At 39.2% G+C, this 21872-nt stretch overlaps 1 protein-coding gene across 48 annotated transcripts in view; it reads right to left on the bottom strand.

Moving 5' to 3' along the window:
* The window catches only part of FUT10 (fucosyltransferase 10), a 429533-nt gene that overhangs the window by 320475 nt on the left and 87186 nt on the right, over positions 1 to 21872 (bottom strand). For 3 of the 48 annotated variants that reach the window (XM_021081782.2, XM_085000156.1, XM_021081790.2), the window contains 2 exons: positions 13281 to 13424; positions 4336 to 4999 (listed from right to left, as the gene is read on the bottom strand). The exons of 42 other annotated variants lie outside the window; for them this stretch is intronic. In XM_021081782.2, coding sequence (XP_020937441.2) covers positions 13389 to 13424 — 36 coding nt within the window. In that variant the 3' untranslated portion in view covers positions 4336 to 4999; positions 13281 to 13388. Of the gene's footprint in view, positions 1 to 4335; positions 5000 to 13280; positions 13425 to 21872 lie in introns of those variants that run through there. 3 more of the 48 variants (XM_085000140.1, XM_085000141.1, XM_085000155.1) reach the window with 1 other exon arrangement.

The following is a 21872-nucleotide window of genomic DNA, read 5'->3' as shown; positions in this document are numbered from 1 at the left end:
AATGCACCACATGTCAAATTTCTCCATCAAGTGTGCTATTGTTCCCAATCTATTCCTTTCCTTTCCCATATCAAAGAATCACGTAGAAAATGTTTAGAAATACACAAGTATTTCAGAATGGAAAAGGTAGGGAAGATATATTGCTATCAATCCATCATATTTATCAATGGGGTGATTGGGCATATTGGATTTCCAGAGGGTCTGAGAGTAGAAACGAATTGTTTTCCAGTGTGTTTTCAGAAAGCAAATCAACAGCAGCATTTTCTTAGACAAAACCTAATTCTCACAAGGTCTATTAAAAAGAGAAATTGAGATCTCTATGTAGGATCTGGAAAGTCGAGAGGTTCCTTTTCCTTAATACTGCTCCTTATTCTCCTTCTGCTACTGGATCCATGACCATTATTTCTGGGACGCAGCTTCTTGCTACTGCAAAGGGAACACCAGGCTGCCTGCCCCATTCATCAGAGTCCCCAGTGCTACAAACAATATCACAGAGAAGCAAGTGAGGGCTCCCATCATTTTCACTCTTAAGTCAATGTGGGCAGCAAGAATTATGAGTGTTCATCATGGGGTATTCCTATAAGGTTTAATATGTTTATCATCAGTCATCAGTATAACACTAGGCTTTGGTATTTCTTATAAACGGGTCTTTCCAAAGAACATTTTAGTCGCTCTCTGCCCAAAGATTCACTTAAGCAAAAGCATGACCTAAGGGAAAATAAAAGAATAACAGTCCAATTTACCTTCTAAATCTTCTCACCAGCAAATACATAGTTCTAAAGGGAAGAGATGAGAAGAAGATGCTGAGGTTAGTGATTAGAGGAAGTTGTAACCCTTAGAAGGGCAATGCTTGAAGCAAGACAAGGATGCAAAGGGGGAAAAGGAACAATAATTCCTTAAACGGTGGCTTCATTCCGAACACTCTCTTAGATGTGAGGTTGACAAAGATAAATAGAAAAAGATTTTCATCCCTCAGAAAAATCACAAACTTGTAGGGAAGATAAATAGAAAAAGATTTTCATCCCTCAGAAAAATCACAAACTTGTAGGGAAGACATGTGCATTATCTAGGAAAGTGTATCATGCATAGATGGGGTCTATTCAATCCTTGCTGGCCTGATGACTTACCTGTAATAAAATTCGAATTCTTACACTGCACCATACCTGGGTCAAATTCTGGCTCCACCAACAACAACCACCACCAAGGTGTGTGATGTGACACAGGTTACTCAATGTCTCTGTATTATTGTGAACTGCTTTGCTCAATGCCTGGCAAATAAATGTAGTAGCAGTTATTGTTGCTGCCTGCCTCATCCCTCATCCTTCACTATGCTCCTTCTTTCTCCCTTTGTTATAACCTGCATTCCAGTCATGCCAAGCCAGGGTGCCTCCTGGACACATCATGATACCTAACATTTATGAGTTTAAGATTTTCATTCTATCTTGCCTATCAAGAGTGGACTTTCGAAACTGCCTTTGGGGAGGCACTACGCTCCTTCATGTTCATCATTCCAGCACCTAGCATTTCCTGCAACAGTGAAGATATCCAACATACAATTGTTTGAATGAACTAACTATGTATTAAACTAAATCATGTGAATAAAACTATACGCATCAAGGTAAGGAAAGAGTGAGGAATTCTTCACAGGGAATAAATAAATCATAGGAAAGTTTCCCATAGGAGCAGACAGTTTAACTTTGAAGGATAAGTTCATCAGGGGCTGGAGGTTTGGTGTGTGTAAGTGTTGTAGTCAGCATAAGAAAACACAAGATGTTACTACAATGGGTGCTCTCTAAGCAGGGAGCTGAATGAAGGAAAGAATGGAGACACACATTTGTTCTCAAAACAACAGCTTTTTTTTTTTCATTCTAAGAAAAGCCCAACTTGGATTGTTTGGCATCATTTTAGCATCTCCCCTGAATCAATAATATTATTTTTGTAAGCTTGTTAGTAATGAGGAAGGAAAAGGTCTTAGATATTTCTCAGACTTTAATAGATAAACCAAATAATAACAAATAATCCTCACTACTATTCAGTCCCCTCTTCTTCCAAGTCTCCTTTGCCCCTGCTCATTATTCCCCAAAGACAATGGCAACCTCTTCTCCATTCTCTTCTATGCCATCTTCATCTGAGCTTGCATAGAAGCAGACCTCAGCAACCAAATGTCCACAGATAAAGGGAATTTTGCTCAAAGTCACATCTTTGTAAAGTGTATGCAATACTGATCAGCTATTTTCTATTTATCCGTGGACAACAAGCAACCCATCAAAAGGCAAATGTGGGACAAGACCTAAACCAAGGCACATCGTCAAACCTCCCATGACATCTGCCTCTAGAAATTCTGCTAGGATTGGGTGAGAAGACCTAAACAGCTGAAGAAAATGAGGAAGGAGTACACAGGAAGATCAGCTAGGACCAAGAGCTGTGGCAAGAGGTATTTGGCATGTTTGGGGAAAGACAGGGAGAGAACAAGGGAAGCGGGCAGGCAAGAGTGGCAGGAGGTAGTGAGAGCAGAGAGATCAAAGACCTGATCACATAGGGTGTTGCTGGCCATGGCAGGATCCCTGTATGAGCAAGACACAGGCCCCCATCCTTCGCAAAGAGTCTACCACGGAAAAGACGCATCTAAGAGACAGTCATCACAAACATGATGAACAGGATGAAACCAAAATGCAAGTATTAGAGGATCATAAAATGAAGGACTTTCATGTATCTGAGAGGGTTAGAAAAGGCTTCCCAAGTTCTTTAAAGAAAGTGTCGGTCTGGAGTTCCCGTCGAGGCACAGCGGTTAACGAATCCGACTAGGAACCATGAGGTTGCGGGTTCGGTCCCTGCCCTTGCTCAGTGGGTTGACGATCCGGTGTTGCTGTGAGCTGTGGTGTAGGTTGCAGATGCGGCTCGGATTCCGCATTGCTGTGGCTCTGGCATGGGCCAGTGGCTACAGCTCTTATTCGACCCCTAGCCTGGGAACCTCCATGTGCCGCGGGAGCGGCCCTAGAAATGGCAAAAAGACAAAAAAAAAAAAAAGTGTCAGTCTGACAATGAATGAGTTGGAGAAGTAATGGTGAGCATCACAGTGAGAGGAAACAGAATGGGCCAAGACTCAGAATCAAGAGAGGGAGAGGGAGAGACAGCAAAACAGAGAAAGAAAAGGGCATAGAGAAAAAGCATTTGAGGCTAAAGTGCTGAGTCTAAGAAGAGAGGTGCTGAGGAGGGAGACCACAAAGTGAGACAGGGCTGGATAGTAGGAGCCCTTGTAAAACATGGCATAGATTTTGGTCTCTGTCCTAAGAGCAAGAGGAAGACACGTCAAGCAGTGGAGATACATCAGATGGAACCTTGAAGGTCACATCGTCAGGTAATTTTGTGTGGCTGAAATACAGAGTGTGGAAGGGAGGTGGCAAGAGAAAACATTGGAGCAGTTAGCTGAGGCCAGGCGGTGCAGGAAAAGATCCAGAAAGGTTCTTCTGTTCAGAATATTTTTTAAAAGAAAGAAAAAGAAAAAAGGATAGGCAATCTAACATGCTCAAAGGAAAATATCAAACGTCTCTCTCGGGAAATTTCCCTCTCTCCCCCACTAACTTTATTCTCTTGACCAGTGAGGATGAATGTTATTTTTCCATCTTGTTTTGGCTTCACAGTAACTGTCAACATATTAGTCACTTACTCTAGTGCTTCTCACACTCACTTGAACATGCATAAGGATCCCTGGTGACATTACTAAAACAAAGATTCTTGTTCAGTAGGTGTGGGGTAGGGGCTAAGATGCTGCATTTCTAACATGCTCTCCAGTAATGCCTGGGATGCTGGTCCATTCTAGAACTAAAGAGAAGGTATTTGGAGCTTTCTGAACATATACATCATAGCAGGATTAAAAATGCAAAACAAGCAACCAAACAGGGCCAGATGATTATGTCTTTGTTACTGCGCTGCCTTTTATCAGAGAACCTGGGTGTAACATGTCTTTCTATAAAGAGACTTTAGGACATGTTCAGTGTGTAACAGTTGGAAGCAGTTCAACTCCTACAGCACTTCTCTAGGAAGCTCCAAATTAGAGCCCTTCTGACTGTGACCCTACACCACAGTGACACCTGCTGGTGGGTTGCTGGATTACATTTTAAGGCTTTGAGAATAATCGAGTTAGTAAGTACTTTTTCACACATAACTTTACCTGAAGTGCACCTTCTGGTTGTGAAAGGACCCTTTTAAAATAAAACATAAGAAATATCTTGATAAGGAGTAAAGTCTGTGCAGTATTATACTAATCAAAGTTTAACAACTGGCTCTCTAGGAAAAAAATACTTGAGTAAATACAGACATATATATATACATATATATATATATACAACAAATTTTATTCATTTAAAAGATGTTAGCCCATAATTTATAAGTAACAATAAAGTTTACAACACATTTTGTTGTCAATTCTGTAGAGAAATTTATCCTGACTCCTTTCACTTATTTTGCTGAACTTGTATCAATTACTGAAATTGCAACAATTTGACAATGTCTTGACAAAAACAGCCTATGAAAAAAACGTTTGCTTAGTATATAATTTAGCAAACTCCACTCATGTCCATTATCATATGAATGTAGTTCTGACACAAATGTTGGTCGGTATTTGTGTTTACATTATAAAACAAGACAACACAAATATGTTTGGATGTCACTCATTCGTCAGTGACATTCAGAATGACTTCTTTGTGGAACTGGATGACAGTTTTGAATACTCAAAGATATTAGTTCTTCAACTGGAAGACTGTTTATAATGTAATAGGTAAAGACATGACACAATTTTGAGTTTAATCTGAATTAATAACATTTCTCCATCACGTTCTCGAGTCAACAAAACAATAAATCCAGCCCTGATCTGTGGCCTTTTCCAGCTTCCATGTTATAAATACTCCCACCAGGACCAGTTTCAAGCTACCCAGGTAACATCACTGACTGTGAAGTTGGGAAGATGTGCAGTACCACACCATTCTGTAGTATTTCCACTCTGCAGGTAAAACAGACGTAAATAACCACAATAGGACAAGGTAAGAGAAAACTATAGCAAAATAATTAGGAAGTGATTTAAAAAAAACTGTTGAGTGTTTTTAACCTATGTTTTTAAAGAATTTATTTAATTGTAAGATTGTATCATTTAATTTTTTAATAGTGACTGTTTCTAACAACCAGCTCACAAAATTCCTAGAAATGTGACAGTTGGCTCTGAAAAGCCAGTAAGAGTCAGCTCTAGCACACCACTGGGTTTGGGGGATGGCGAGGTCTGAAGATAACACAGAAATTCAGGGAGCTTAGGGGGAATACCCTAGGACTTGAGAACTAAGAAAGGTTGACAAAAAAAAAAAAGAAAGAAAGAAAGAAAAAAAAATGGCAGATGAAGTCATGAACGTCACAGTGGAATACAGAACCATTCCTGAGGCTAACGTGAGAAAAGAACTAAAATAAGTTGTCCTACCCAACAGTGGAGCTTGGCAGGGACACGGAAAAGACAAGGCAGGGGAGCTGAGGCAGTTGACAAGGTTGCCAACAGGGAAAGGAGGGTGGAGAAGGCAGACCGCTGGTGCAGGCACTCTCTCCAGAACCTCCCAGGCCAGTAGCTGGGCTGTTTGACAACAGAGTCATCAGAATGGTAGAAAAGGTCAGCAAAACTATTGAGCCCACATATTCACCAGCAGTGACAGAGAGAAAGAAAAGAAGGGAAATCTAACCCCTGAACTCCACCCATACAGGGAAAGCTTTGGGGAAACCTAGTTTCTATAAAGGCAGAGTAGGATAATGAAGTTTCTGCCTTTGGTTTGATTAAGCAATGAGTCGATCTATTTACTGCCCATCTAAAGAGAAGAATGACTGGGTTCGCTTAATTAGGATTTTGTCACTTTAAAGTTAGAAAATCTATCTGGAGATCAATGGACCAGGGAGATCAATGGATTATTTAGAGATAATCTAGTGCAGTCTTCACATTTCACAAGTAACTGTAAAAATTATTTGAGACTTCTGTGCCCAGGAAATAGAGTGGAGTAGAATTGCTTTTCCATATTACTTCTGAAAAGCACATCTAAAATCCTTTATATATAAAGCACACCATATATAAAACAAACATTAAAAAACTCCAAAAGTTGGAGAGAAAGTTGAGCTGTTAGAGAATTCAGTACCTAAGGATGACACAAGTGGAGAGTTTCTTAATGTTTCTTTTTTTTTTTAAGACATACCAGATTTTGAGCTAAAGAAGCAGGCAACTAGAAAACGGCAAAGGACCTGGAAAGGGACAGTCTAGCAAGACAGAAAGCTGTTAGACAATAACTCTCCTACTCAAGAAGCTAAAATCAGAAATGAAAGGGGATATTACTACCAATTTTACAGAAACAAAAAGGAACATGAGAGTACTATGAACAATTGCATATGAACAAGCTGGATAACTGAGACAAAAGGGATGAATTCCCAGAAATATACAACCTACCAACGTTGAATTATGTAGAAATAGAAAATCTGAGTAGATGTACATAGGGCCACCATAACACCAACCATCTCGTCACTCAATATGAAATAGATAATGTGCATAATCCTATAACTACTAAGAACACTGAATTCATAACTTTAAAATACCCAGAAAAAAATCTCCAAGCCTAAGTGTTAAAATAATTAGAGCCAACGCTACATAATTTCTTCCAGAAAACAGAAGAGGAAATACTCCCTGATTCATTCTATGAAACAAGTATTACTCTGATACCAAACCAGACAAAGTACAAAAGAAAAAACAAAACTATAGCCAATGTCCCTCAGGAATGTAACACAAAATTCCTTAATGACATAAGAATATAATTCTTAGTATACAGAATTCATAAATGTATTTTTAAATTATATGTTATAACTAACTGTAGTATAATCCAGGGATGCAAAAATAGTTCAATATTTGAGAAAGTCACTGTAATCCACCATATTAGCAGTCTAAAAAAGGTATATGACATGATCATATCAATCAAAGCAGAAAAAGCATTTGATAAATTTCAATACCCATTTATGATTTTTACAATTTTTTTAAATTTTAGAAAAATAAGAAGTAAGGTGAACATACTCAACTTGATAAAGTGCACCTACAAAAAACTTATAGCTAACATTATGCTTAATGGTTAAATATTAACAACCCAATTAAAAATTGGTCAAAAGATCTAAACAGACATTTCTCCAAAGAAGATAGATGACCAAAGAGCACATCAGAAAATGCTTAACATCAGTAATTATTAGAGAACTGCAAATCAAAACTACAATTAGGTATCACCTCACACCAATCAGAATGGCCATCATCAGAAAGTCTACAAACAATAAGTGTTGGAGAATGTGTGGAGAAAAGAGAACCTTCCTACACTGTTGGTGGGAATGTAAGCTGGTATGGTGACTATGGAGAACAGTATGGAGGTTCCTTAAAAAACTAAATATAGAACTACCATATGATCCAGCAATCCCACTCCTGGGCATATATCTGGACAAAACCACAATTCAAAAAGATACATGCCCCAATGTTTATCATAGCATTATATGATATCCAAGACATGGAAACAACCTAAGCGTCCATCAATGGAGGATTGGATAAAGAAGATTTGGTACACATATACAATAGAATATTACTCAGCCATAAAAAAGAATGGAACAATGTCATTTGTAGCAACATGGATGGACCTAGAAATTATTATACTAAGAAAATTAAGGCAGCAGAGAAAGACAAATATCATCTGAGATCACCAATATGTGGAATCTAATAAAAATGATACAAAAGAACTTATAATACAGAAACAGATTTTAGAAGATTTTAAAACCAAATTTACATTTACTAAAGAGGAAATGTGGGGGGGCATTAAATTAGGGGGCTATGATTGACATATACACACTACTATATATAAAATAGACAGAAAACAAGGACCTGCTATATAGTACATGGTAATATAGTCAATACTGTGTAATAACCTGCACAGGAGAAGAATCTGAAAAGGTATGGATATATGTATATATAACTAACTGATCTACTTTGCTGTACAACTGAAACTAACACAACTTTATAAGTCACCCATACTCCAATAAAATTTATCTTTTTTTAAAAAAAAGCATTATACTTAATGGTTAAATATTGAAATTTTTTCCCTGAAATAAGGAACAAGACAAGAATATCCACTCTCATAACTCTTATTCAACATAGAGCTGGAAGTTCTAACCAATGCAACTGGTCAAGAAAAGGAAATAAAAGACATAGAGAACATAAAGGAAAAGAGAAAACTATTTACAGAATATATAATGATTGTCCATACAGACAATCCCAAGGAACTCAAAATAAATTCTGGGAATTAATAAGTGAGTTCAGCAAGATAAATATACAAAAATTAATTGTACTTCTGTATACTAGCAGTGAACATATGGACACTAAGAATTATAAATACAATATTTATAGTCAATACATAGGTGTAAATATAAAAAAACATGTTCAAGACTTATATGCTAAAAACTACACAATACTGGAATTCCCTTGTGGTGCAGTGGGTTAAGGATCCTGCATTGTCACTGCAGAAGCTCAGGTTGTTGCTATTGTGCCAGTTCGACTCCTAGCCTGGGAACTTCCACATGCCACGGGCATAGCCAAAAAAAATACAAAAACAAACAAACAAACAAAAATCAAAAGCTACACAACACTGAAGAAGGAAAACAAAGATCTAAATAAATGGAGAGAAATACCATATTCATAGAATCAATACAGCAAAGATGTCATTCTCTCCAAACTGATATACAGTTTGAATTTAATTCCTAGCAAAATGCCAGAAAGTTTTTTTTTTAATATAGACAAGACTGTTCTAAAATTTACATGAAAATGTAAAAGAACTATGAGTTCCCACCGTGGCTCAGCAGAAAATAAATCTGACTGGTATTCATGAGGATGCAAGTTCAATCCATGGCCTCACTTCAGTGGGTAAAGGATCCGGCATGCCGTGAGCTGTGGTGTAGGTCGAAGACGCAGCTCAGATCTGGTGTGGCTGTGGCTGTGTCGTAGGTCAGCAGCTGCAGCTCCAATTGAACCCCTAGCCTGGGAACCTTCATATGCCATCAGTGCAGCCCCAAAAATAGAAAGAAAAAAAAAGAAAGAAAGAAAAGAAAATGTAAAGGAACTAGACCTCAAATAATTTTTTAAAAAAAAGGAATAAAAAGAGAAGAACCATTATACTCGTTTCAGGACTTAATATAGCTACAGTACTAAAGACTATATGGTGTCAATGGAGGAAGAGACACATAGATCAATCAAACAGAATAGAGAACCCAGAAATAAACTCACACAAACATGCCCAAATGGTTTTTGACAAAGGTGCAAAGATAATGCAATGGAGGAAAGATAGCCTTTTTAATAAATGTACTGAATGGAGTTCCCGTTGTGGTGCAGCAGAAATGAATCCAACTAGTATCCATGAGGACGCAGGTTCAATCCCTGGCCTTAATCAGTGGGTTAAGGATACAGCGTTGCTGGAGCTGTGGTGTAGGTCACAGATGCGGCTCGTATCTGGCATTGCTGTGGCTGTGGTGTAGGCTGGCAGCTATAGCTCCGATTCGACCCTCAGCCTGGGAAACTCCCTATGCTGTGAGAGTAGTCCTAAAAAAGGAAGAAAAAAAAAATCTAAATCTTACACCTTATATTTTTAAACCTTATATAAAAATTAACCTAAAATAGATCACAAACTTTGGAGTTCCTGTTGTGGCCCAGCAGGTTAAGAACCCGAGTAGTATCCATGAGGATGTGGGTTCAATCCCTGGCCTTGCTCAGTGGGTTAAGGATCCAGTGCTGTCCTAAGCTGCAGTGTAAGTTGCAAATGTGATTCACATCTGGTGTTGCTGTGGCTGTGGCATAAGCTGGCAGCTGCAGCTCCAATTCAACCCCTAGGCTGGGAACTTCCATATGCCACAGGTGCACCCCTAAAAAGAAAAAAAAATCACAAACTTAAATATCAAATGTAAAACTATAAAATGTTTAGAAAAAACTAAGGGAAAAATATTTGAGATCTAGGGCTAAGCAAAGAGTTCTCAGAGTTAATATCAAAACATAGTTCCTAAAGGGAAAAATAATATACAATTAAAAATAAAATAAATTCAAAATCAAAAGCTTTTGTTTTGCAAAAGACTCTGTTAAAAGAATGAAAAAAACAAGCTACAGAGATGGAGAAAATGTTTGCAAACTACTTTATCCAATAAAGGATTAGTGCCTAGAATATATTTGAAAACTCTCAAAACTCAACAATAGAAAAGGAAGCAATCCAATTAGAATATGGGCTAAAGCTATGAAGAGACATTTCATAGAAAAAGATATAGAGATGGAAAAAAAAAAAAAAACCATGAAAAGATGTTAAACATTACTAGCCATTAGAAAAATGCAAATAAAGATCACCATGAGATATCACTATGCATCTATCAGGATGGTGAAAATTAAAAATAGTGAGAACAGTGGTTAAAATGCAGAAAAACTGTATCACTCATACATATTTGGTGGGAGCATTGTAGCCACTCCAGAAACCAAGTTGTCAGAGTTCTCGCTGTGGCTCAGCAGTTAACAAACCCAACTAGCTTCCATGAGGATTCGGGTTCGATCCCTGGCCTTAGTGGGTTATGAATCCAGCATTGCCGTGAGCTGTGGTGTAGGTCATAGATGCAGCTCAGATCCCACAGCTCCAATTGGACCCTAGCCTGGGAACCTCCATATGCCATGGGTGCAGCCCTTAAAAAAAAAAAAAAAAAAAAAAAAAAAAAAACGAAAAAATTTAAATCAGTTTTGCCAATTTCTTTAAAAATTATGTGACTACCGTATGACTCAGCAATTGCACTTCTGGGCATTTTTCCCAGAGAAATGAAAAGTTAATTTCACACAGAAACCTATATCAAATTTAATTTTAAAATACGTAATTGCCTTTTCAAGAGTTATACAGAAGTGTAAAAGCAGACACAGGACCAGATCTCTGTCTAGCCCTCTGCCTTGTCACTACATCTTGGTTCACTGTATCTGGAACGGCAGGTAAGTTTTGTCTTCATCTGATGGATAGTGGATACCTGAAATTCTGTGATGAAAAGGATTCTAAGGACTTGGAATTTCAAGGTTGGCAAGAAAAGTTTTCACAATGAATTAGTGGTATCTGCCATGAATAAAACCAGTAAGAATGGCAATATACAAGCTTAATACTTGCCAGTTCTAAATTGAAACATGCTGCCCTGCCAATCATAGAGGTATTAGCAATGACTAAGTACATAACCCTTGTATTTTACTGATGGAGAAACTAAAACAGTAAGATCAGAGAGAACTAAACCCCAAGTTTATTATCTGACCTCTCCATTTTACCAAGCCCAGCTTTGCTCAGTAGTAAATGACTAATAATTCAAGTCTATGAGTTTTCTCTTTGTGTGGAAGGGATTTTACATGTGCAGTTATTTCTCACGAACAGCTTCTTGATGCTGGAACTGTCTTAGGAAAAAAGGGGGAGCATTCTAGAAAAGGAAATACTCAACTCCCAAACTTTGGAAAGGAATCTCTTTCATATTCATCATCTGGATAGGCTAAAGTTTTCAGAGACCATCTGGTCTTATTTTAAGAAGTACAAGTGTCCTTCACTCATATTATGGGAAGTGGTAGAGTAGAGAGATGTAAAAACGTGTGCTGTGCTGGGGCCTCCAAGCCCTATGCAAATCATCACCTTAGTGTGCTGGGAATTTTCAGGAGTCTTTCTAGGCTTCCAGAAATACCAGGTTCTATCTTCCCTGTTAGTTCCTTTGCCTTCCTAATAACAAAGAGATCACTAAAAATGAGTAAGTGGAGTCAAATTAAAGTGTTCAGGTTTCAACACTCCTAGGTTTTAAAAGAAGGAAAGAAGACAGCTGCTTAAAACCTTTGCCCCTGAGAACAAGCTGTGCTAAGAGACCTGAACTCATGACTGGCTGCTTTGGTTTCCTGTACCTTGAGACTCACAGAAACTCTGTCTGAAGCCTTGGTGTAACCTTCCTGAGTAACCACATATTGATAGTTAATGAATATGTAAGGATTTGAGGATCAGGCTTGGGTGAGCTGGCCCGACACTTGATCTTTTGAGTGAAACTTGTGATAACAGCTCGCCTGTGCCTTCTGAAAGCTTCCCATGGCCCTTGCTGCTGCCAGCCTCCCACCTTATCGGCAGGCACCAAAAGCTTCAAATTACAGCAGCTAATTGGATGAAAGCGGAAATGCATCCTTCTAATGGAAGGAGAGATTAATGCCCTGATCTTTTTCCTTCACTTACCGAGGCAAAACAAAAACACAGATGAAGGTTATGATGCAGAAAAGCAAATTAACTCTGCTTCACAGTCACAAGAGTGGCCGTTCCAGTGAAAATCTAAGATGTTTTAGAGACTACAGACACACATCAAAAGGACAGAAAATAACCCAAGATAGTGATTACCAAATTATCCTGGAGACAATCTGCAATTCCCTTGCTCAGTAAAAATGATCAGGACAATTTACTTTCATACATAGATAAGCTACTCCGTACCTAAGATAGTTTCATTTATGGCCTGGTTTATTATATTCTCTTATCTTTGACACCCTATGTGGGTAACAGGAATAAACAGAGCTGAAATATAAGAGGCATCAAAATGAAGATTTAATGTGAAATTGTCTAATGCAATTGGGACTCATATTTTAGCCAAAAGAGTATCTTTTTCATGAATACTCTGTTGCACCAATAGGTTTCTTATGGACTAATATGGTTTGTATTTAAAAACATATCTGCAGTTGACTCAGGAAAGAAGACTCTTTTGACATCAACCTATTTTCTCAAAAGAAGTGTAATTAAAAATATAGGAGTAATTTCATCTTTTATTAAATTACCCTGAAGTAGAAAGCAATGTTACCACACGGTGATTGAGACACTGAAATTCTAAGAAGCTTGAGACAAATTAAATTTATATTATTTGAAAGATAAGTCTGAGATCAAAGTTCTGGGTGGTTTTCTTCTGACACCTGTGGTGGATTTTAATATGCTTTCATACTCCATCATCAAAGGATGAAATTTGTGAGTGTCTAGAGGAGGTGTCATTCCAATGGGGGGGGGGGACAGTGGGGAGGAAAAGAGGAAAGATGATAGTAATCAAGCAATTACAGAACCTGGTGTTCAATACATTATTAAATAATAGATCACCACTCAGGGCAGTGGAAAGAACAAGAAAAAAATGCGAAAGGCACTCAAAATGCCTAATTGTGAGCAAAATTTCCTCTCAGGAGCACTTACCTCATTGTTGGGGATAAAATTCTTGATCAACAGATGCCCACCATCTTCTGTCGTCTGAGGATTTGCTTCACAGTGTCAGTCAACAAACCCATCTCTCTGAAGCACCAGTTAAAAGCAGTCTTGGGTTATACATTCCATGAATGACTACCACGAAACAGACGTAATATTCAGATGCTGTCTCCATTAAATCTGCCAATTCCACGACCCCAAAAATGCTGTCTGTCCATTTTATTTGGTCAGCTAAGGGATCTCTAAGTATATTCTTTGCAGTAATTCTGTTTCTTTAAAAGTATATTGCAGAATGATCATGACCTTTGATCTATATCTGGACTCAGCTACTTACTTGCTGTGTAAATGTGGATAACCTACTTGACACACTGCATCTCTTTTCCCATCTGCAAAATCAGGGAAATACTATATTCACTTTGCAAAGTTGTTTTGAGGCTCAAATCACATGACAGCCATAGTTAAAAATGTTTGGATCCCAGTAGATTTATATTGAGCTACAGAAAATGCAAAAACATGACCCTCTAGGACAAGATAATCTAGTAGACAAGCTACAACCTGAGACTATCCTGAGGCAATGTACAGACATGCATTAAATAGACGTGGAGAATAAAGACAGCCCACATGCATGTCACAGTTACTTGAAACAAGCAAAGGTCATCATGAGGGTGGTTAGTCAGAGAAAACTTCCAAGAGACTTTAGTCCCTGGTACAACAGATTATGACGTCTCCATTAAATCTGAAATTATAGTACATTGTAGGCATTTCAAAGGCACATATATCTCTGAAGACTTTTTGAATGCTTTACCCAACCTTCTGACACTGAGCAATACAACCTACTCTTCAACAAACATTTATCAAAAGCCAGCTGATTTCCAGGTGTTCCTTCTCCTGCACCTGTCATCATCTGTACAGAAACAAGAGAACCCATCCAGGCTCTTCCAGACTCTGAAGAAAACAAAGAGCCTTACCTTGACCTCTGTGATCAGCCCTGTGAACTGACACTTAGCTTCCTCTTTTAGAGAAAAAAAAAATATGCTATTTGGTTGCATTTTCTCTGACTGGTTATTATCTTCTCTTTTAAAGTACCCTTGATTCTCCAAATATTGCTTATTTCTATATATTATACCTACATGTCTACTACCACGACCAATGAGACCTGGCAAATTAATTATCCAGATTAATTATCTGTCTTGGCCTTAATTTCTGTTTTAAAGGATGATGCCTTGAATTAAAAGGATCAGCACATGAAAATACTGCCTATGTTTGCTGCAAAATTTAAAGGAAAAATATTTTAAGTTCGAACATATTTGTAGATATTCAAACATTTTAATTTACTCATGAATAGGTTTTTAATTAGGCAGGACATGCTACTTATAAATCACTAACTGTGATCATACAAGTGTGTACAGGTAGGATCCAAAATCATAAATGAGATTCATTCCTTCATTCATGGATTTTGCTGGGCACTAGGGATATACACAAAAACAGAAACAAAAAACACCATCTGACCTTCAATGTACTTAATCTGCAGGAGACAAATCTGTAAACTGAGCATTAAAATGACTATATAGTAAGTCCTTTTACAGACATTGCAGGGAGGCTTTCCCCATCTCACTTTTTCCTTCCTGATGGCAGGACATATCAGACTAGCATAAGAGAAGGGAACAGGAGATAGGTGGTATTTTAGCAGGATAATCTACAGAACGTGCTTATGGGATTGCAGAAGCTACACAGTCCAGAACTTTGGGAAAGCCTCTTTCCCTCCACCTGGGGGAACATCCAGCAGAGGGCTTGGCAGTGCAAAGACACTCACCTGACTAAAGAAGCATGACCCTGGGTGGGGAACAGAAAATGAACATACGAAGTCTCAGATCAGTTGAAAGAAACCAAAAGAGATGCTAATGAAATGTGGCAGGAGAGACTGCCAAAGCCCACTGACTTAATGAAACTCTTACGTGAGCTAAAGTGCAAAACCAAAAGTCCAAGAGTCTTCAGTGTGTTCCTCCTTGTTCCCTGTAAGTGTGTGGATGTGCACATGTCTAAATATGTACATCTGAACTTAACCTGTCGACTGTTAAGACCAGTTTGGGGAAGGGATTGTACCATTCCCTCCTTGTCTACACTAGCATGTAATCTTGGTGGCTACAAAGGAGAAATATACAATGTGTAATGAAAGAGGAGGAGAATAGTCTTTGAGGATATTAGGGAAGGCTTCACTGAGGAACTAATTTGAGCTAAAAGTCTTGAAGTATAAAGAGGGATTCATCAAACTAATATTCCAAGCAGAGGATAAATAAAAGTATATACAAGATGCAGAGAATGAAGAAAGCATGGAGTATTTAGGCCACACAGGGGTCTGGTACAGCAGAGCACAGAGGCACATTAATGGGAGGGGGGTGTAAGAGGTCAGCTTGGAAAGTCAGATAAGGGCTGTATCAGAAGAGTCTTTATCCCAAAGGGAAGGAGTGGCTACTAAAGCATATTAAGCTAGCGAATGTTTGATTTACAAGATAAAGTTTTATTGGCAGTAAAGCCCCCAAATGAGAGACTACAAAGCCAATACCTTATAACCCTATTGGGAAAAGGCTATGTGAAGGTCATCTGAGCTGCAAGGTCGAGCATGACCTTAGAAGAGATGCATGGAACTCTTGAACTTGGCGGGACTAATTTTGGTTGGTGAGGACCTACACTAAAACAGTGGCGGAAGGAAGTGGCTAATGCAAACACGTTACGGGAGCAGATTGCTAAGTGGGATGGGTTAACCTGGAGAGAAAAGGCAAGGAAGGAATAGAGATGCACAGACGTGCAGTTTTGGTGATTAGACAGATTTATGGGGAAAGATCTTGATTTCCATTTCATTAAGGTCAAGGGGCCTAGGTTGCATCTAAGTAAAGTTTCCCAGTAGGTAGATGAACATATATAACTGATCATGAATAGAAGCATGGCTTTGAGAGGGGAAAAAAATGTCTGGCGTCAAAAGACAGATCAGTAATTATCTAGGGCCTGGAATGAGGGAGTACTGACTACAAAGGGAAAAAAGGGAATATACTAGGGTGATACACATGTTCTACATCTCAATTGTGGAGGTGGATGCCCATCTGCATATATATGAAAGGAGCCACTGAACCTGAAATGGACATCCTGTAGTTATGTAATTATAATGCAGTAGAGTTCATTTTTTAAGATGCATTGTCATAAGTATATTGATGATAGCTGAAAATGTGAAATGGACAAAATAGATGAGCAAGGTTATAGAGTGGGAAAAGAGGATGGAGGCTAGAGCAGTATAATAGGGGTAGGAGAGGAAAACTTGCAAAATCATCAGCCAGTGTTTAGTGTTTAGGCATGGCACAGAAGCATATCTTTTTTTTTTTTTTTTTCTAAAATTGTTTTGGCTAGTTTAGGCCCTTTGCTCTTTTACATGAATTTTTACTTCTTTTTCTTTAATTTTTTTATAGCTGCACCAGCAGCATATGGAAGTTCTAGGCCAGGGAGGGATCGAATCAGAGCTGTAGCTGGTGGCCTACACCACAGCCACAGCTATACCAGATCCAAGATGCATCTGCAACCTATGGCCACAGTTTATGGAAATGCCAGATCCTTAACCCACTGAAGAAGGCCAGGGATGGAACCCACATCCGCTTGGATACTATGTCAAGTTTTTAGCCCGTTGAGACACAATGGAAACTCCAAAAGAGAATCATTTTAAAGCTCTTTGGAGGCTTACAGGTCATCTAGTTCAACTTCATTTTACACAGGAAGGAACTGGGGGCAAGGATGGCCATATTGAAGTAAAATGCTTTTCCTCACAAAGGTAGTTAATGGCAAAGGCAACGCCAGATGCCAGCCAGGACTCCTGAGCCTGGGATGGCTCTGTCCGGGACTACTCCCATCACTGGGACTCAAATGTCAAAGGACACCCTACACCACAGAAAGAGGTCCCACTAGTGCCCCTTTGGAGTTGGCCCATACATTTTCTTCTCTGAGCTACCATACTCTTTCTCAGTGCTCATCAAAGAGCCACGAGACCCTAAGAGCTCATAAAAGGCTTTAGAAGACAAAACCACCTGCTACTATCTGAAATTTTGGAAGAAAAAGGAATATGATTAGATCTAGGTCACCATGACTGAAAACAGAGGAGGCATTTTTTTCATCACACAGATGTATAGATATACCTACAAAGCAAGGGGTTGGGGTTTTGTTTTGCTTTCCTAGGATGATACATCTCTACACACTGCACACTTTCTGACAAGTCAAATAAATGAAACTGTCACAGGCCAGAAAGCCTCAAAAAAGAAGACAGTATTGAACAACTTATCAAGCAAACACCACCTTTCAATTTTTATTTTTTCTTAAAAAAAAAAAAACAGGACTCACACAAGTATACTTTTATTTTTAATGAGAAAAGAGACAAAATGTTGACTTTGTTGGTGAATACTGAACAGATGGAACCATAAGCATGGAGGGGAGAGGAGTGAGAGACAAATATGGTTGTCATGGTTTCACTGAGATGCAGTAAACAAAGGGACCCAAATGGACAATGAAAGCCCCCGCTGGGGGAAAAAACCCACATGTCGCTTGTTTCTTTCTTAGGTAATTGCCAAGCTCGCTTGGAAGGTCTGGAGTCCATGAGAGATGAGAAAACAGCAATGCTGTCACTCAACCCGGCTATCCTCAAATCATATTTACCCTGGACCCAGCCTACCCTCCTATATAACAGACAGCCACGATTAATGACTACCTCAGATTAATCAGTTAGCCCAGTCGGCAGCGTCCTGCAGAAACCTGTGCCACATGTAATCATGAGGGAAGCTGGTATGGCATGACACCCAGTTCTCTGTTTAACTGGGAAGCAGCAAGCACGTATGAACAACACCTTGAAAGATTTGTACATCCTGCTGACACATCAAGGTCCCGGGCTTAGGTTCACTCTTCAGTTATCTCCAAATTAACTTAAATGCACCTCAACTGTATTTCAGGTAACTGTGAATCATGGATAGCTTGATATTCCTGCATTGCCCAGTTATGGCCCCATACCTTGTTTATGGGAGTGTCGGAAAAGGAAAAGAATGGAGATAGAGAGGGATCTCTTCCAAACAACTTTTTTGAGGGTCAAATTCAAGTCCTGCACAATGAAGCTTGTATCTATCATGGCAAACAGGCAAACGTCGGGAACATTCAAAAGTTTGGCTGAACTCACATGTTTTGTCTGGAGGTTCTGATCTGGTTGACACGAGGTCTTTTCCAAGGTCATCGCATAAGGCTGCCGGCGCTGAGGTCAAGCTGTTTAAACCCGGAGTTCTATAGCAGCCCCCCTCCCACGCCTGCCAAAATAGATTCTTTCTAGTCCACACAAGACTAGGGGTTGTTTTCTCCTTGTTTTCCATGACCTTCATGAATGACCTTCCAGACCTCCAAAGGCTTGGACAACTTGAGCAGGGTCTTGTGTAGAGGTGAGGAATGTGGCTGTGTTTAGGAGACACTGATTCTGGGGTGATGGTGGTGAGACTGTGGGCACTCAAGCTAGCTGCAGACAGAGGGAGGGAGGGAGGTTTGCCTTGGCTCAGTTACATGTCTTCAGAAGCCAAAAAGAGCAATTTTCAGGTTGTTGCAATTTCTCTCTCTCGTGAGTCTGGCCCTAAGGCCTGTAGCCTGCAACATCTCATTTCCTGTTTGGGGATTTCCTGAAATCGAAACTGAGATGTTGGCCTCTGTAAAGAAACCTGTAGAAAGGCTTTTCCTCTGGAACTATGACTGTGTGAGTCAGCTTCAGTGCACACTTGGCCTCGCCAACTGGATGCTCTTTCCACACCTCCTCTGAAAGTGCATGTACGGCCTCTTCTTCATTGCCCATACCCTCTGTTCCTGGTCAACATTCCCCCCTACTTTCTGAAAATATGAAAGCCTCTTATTATAAAGTTTATTTGGAGGTGTTGCTTTTCCAAAAGACAGGTGCAGACTATGAATTCTGGGGAGCCATATTATCCCCTATCATTGTAAAACTAAAGGAAATTTTGGATAAGCATCAATTTTTTAAAAATCACAGCCTTGATGAATGTAGATCTGGGACTTGTACAGGGAGGGTGGTTACATAATAAGTAGAGCACAGGAAATACCAGCATCCGCTATTTTCTTTGACCCTTAAAGCTGGTTTTCCATAACCATGACCATGGTTTACCATAGGGTCACTTCCAAGATCCAAACATTATTTTTTCCTGAGTTTTTGTTGTTAACTCGAATATATCACCATCACAGTCCTTTGTGAGCTTTGCTCTGCCAGGTCTCAAAACAGAGAAGAGAGGAGTTCCCATCATGGCTCAGCAGTTAAAGAACCTGACTAGTATCCATGAGGACACGGGTTCAATCCCTGGCATTGCTCAGTGGGTTAAAGATTGAGCATTTCCATGAGCTGTGGTGTAGGCCGGCAGTTAAAGCTCCGATTCAACCCCTCGCCTAGGAACCTACATATGCCATGGGTGCGGCCCTAAAAAAGATACACACACATACACAAAAAAAAAAAAAAAAAAAAAAAAAAGGAGAAGAGGAAGCACGTGTGTACACAGAAGTGCAGAAGCCTCTGCAGACAAATCCGGGTGATACCACCAAACCAAGGCCATTCCAAAGATGGGAGTATCTGTTATGGCCAAAGTATGGGCTTTCTCATGTTTCACTTCCCAGTACATACAAACCAAATTCCTTATGATTCCAGTATCACAAGGAAGTTTCTGAAGAATATTCTGACTTATAAGCAAGCTACCCTCCACTAGAATTTCCTATCTATTTTAAAGGCTATCAGAGTAAAGCTAGATTTTTCCATATCAGTTCGGGAAAGGGATATTTTATTTTTTCAGAGATACTGCAAAGAATTGCAGCAATCTCTCTCTCTCCCTATGGGGAAAAAAACATTCTATGGTGGAAAGATCATGAACAAAGAAAACAATCTTGAGTTTGAACTTTGGATCTGTCATTTATAAGTGATACAGAATTGGATAAGCTGTGTATATAATTGCTATCTATGTCTTGTTTCACCATCTTAGGTAGGGTAAGACCACATTTCTTTTTAATTTAAGCTTTCTTATCTCAAAGAAGTCCTTTCGATTTTTCTCATTATTCTGGTAAAAATCTAAGAACTTCAAGGACTTATTAGTACAAGGAACTTTGCTTGGTCATAATTTCCTTACAGAGAGAAACCTGGAAAAATTAATTAATGCTTCAGAAGGTCCCATTATCTCCCACCATTACCGCTCTTGCATCTTATTTATTTCTCTTCATAAACCTCCTTAATTTTTCTCCCACTTCCTCTGCCTCCACCTCCTCCTCATTCTCAGACACTTATAACACACACCCCCTCCACACACACACACACACACACACACACACACACACACACACACCCCTCACTTCATAAAACTAACCATCCTCTATATCTGCTGTCAAGCTGGGACATCCTTTTCTCAAAAAGTGAGAAGGGCCGCTGGCATCTTCTCTGACAAGTGCCCCAGTTAGGGGCCTCTGTGGTCCACAGCGAGGTTCTAATGATATAAAGCCTCAAAAGAGAAGGGCCCATGAATCTAATATGAGAAACAATCAGATAAATCTGGATTATGAAATACTCTACAAGGCAAATGGTCTTAACTCCTCAAATACATCAGTATCACAAAAAGACCAAACACAAAGCAAAACAAAACAAGGTAAAGCAAGAGAATGCTTGCAAATTAAGAGATTGAAGACAGAGTTCCCACTCTGGTCCAGTGGATTAATGATCTGGCTGGTCTCTGTGGCGTTGCCAGTTCGATCCCCGGCCCGTCACAGTGAGTTATGGATCTGGCATTGCCACCATAGACAAAAAAGAAAAAAAAAAAAGAAAAAAAATAAATAAAGTTTTAGGAATTCCTGCTGTGGTGCAGCAGAAATGAATCTAAGAACCATGAGGTTGTGGGTTCGATCCCTGGCCTTGTTCAGTGGGTTAAAGATCCAGCATTGCCGTAAGCTGTGGTGTAGGTCACAGACACAGCTTGGATCTGGTGTTGGTGTTGCTGTGGCTGTGGCACAGGCTGGCAGCTGTAGCTCCAATTGGACCCCTAGCCTGGGAAACTCCATAGGCCACGGGTACAGCCCTAAAAAAGCAAAATAAATAAATAAATAAAGTTTTAAAAAATTAAAATAAATAAAAGAGATTAAAAATATATGAACTTGCGGTTGCCAAGGGGGGTGAGGGAGAAAGTGAGATGGACTGGGAGTTTGGGGTTAGTAGAGGCAAACTATTACATTTAGAATGGATAAGCAATGAGGTCTTGCTATACAGCACAGGGATCTACATCCAACCACTTGTGATAGAACATGATGGAAGAGAACATGAGGGAAAAAATGCATATAGGTATGACTGGGTCACTTTGCTGTACAGGAAAAGGTGATGACAGAACACTGAAAACCAACTACAATTTTAAAAAAGGAAAAAAAGATAACAGTGATCCTCAACTGAATCTTGGATTGGAAAGAAAAAAGGAACAACTATAATAACTCATGGATGGTGCAACTGGGAAAATGTGAATAGGGCCTGTACATTAAATAGTATTATTACAT

Source organism: Sus scrofa, chromosome 15, assembly GCF_054392235.1.
Source record: "Sus scrofa isolate SSC_HxYL_T2T_F1_AM1 chromosome 15, Sscrofa_HxYL_maternal_Yorkshire_Landrace_v2.0, whole genome shotgun sequence".
In the NCBI taxonomy this organism is placed as follows: Eukaryota; Metazoa; Chordata; class Mammalia; order Artiodactyla; family Suidae; genus Sus; species Sus scrofa.
This window is presented reverse-complemented; position numbering and strand designations above follow the sequence as displayed.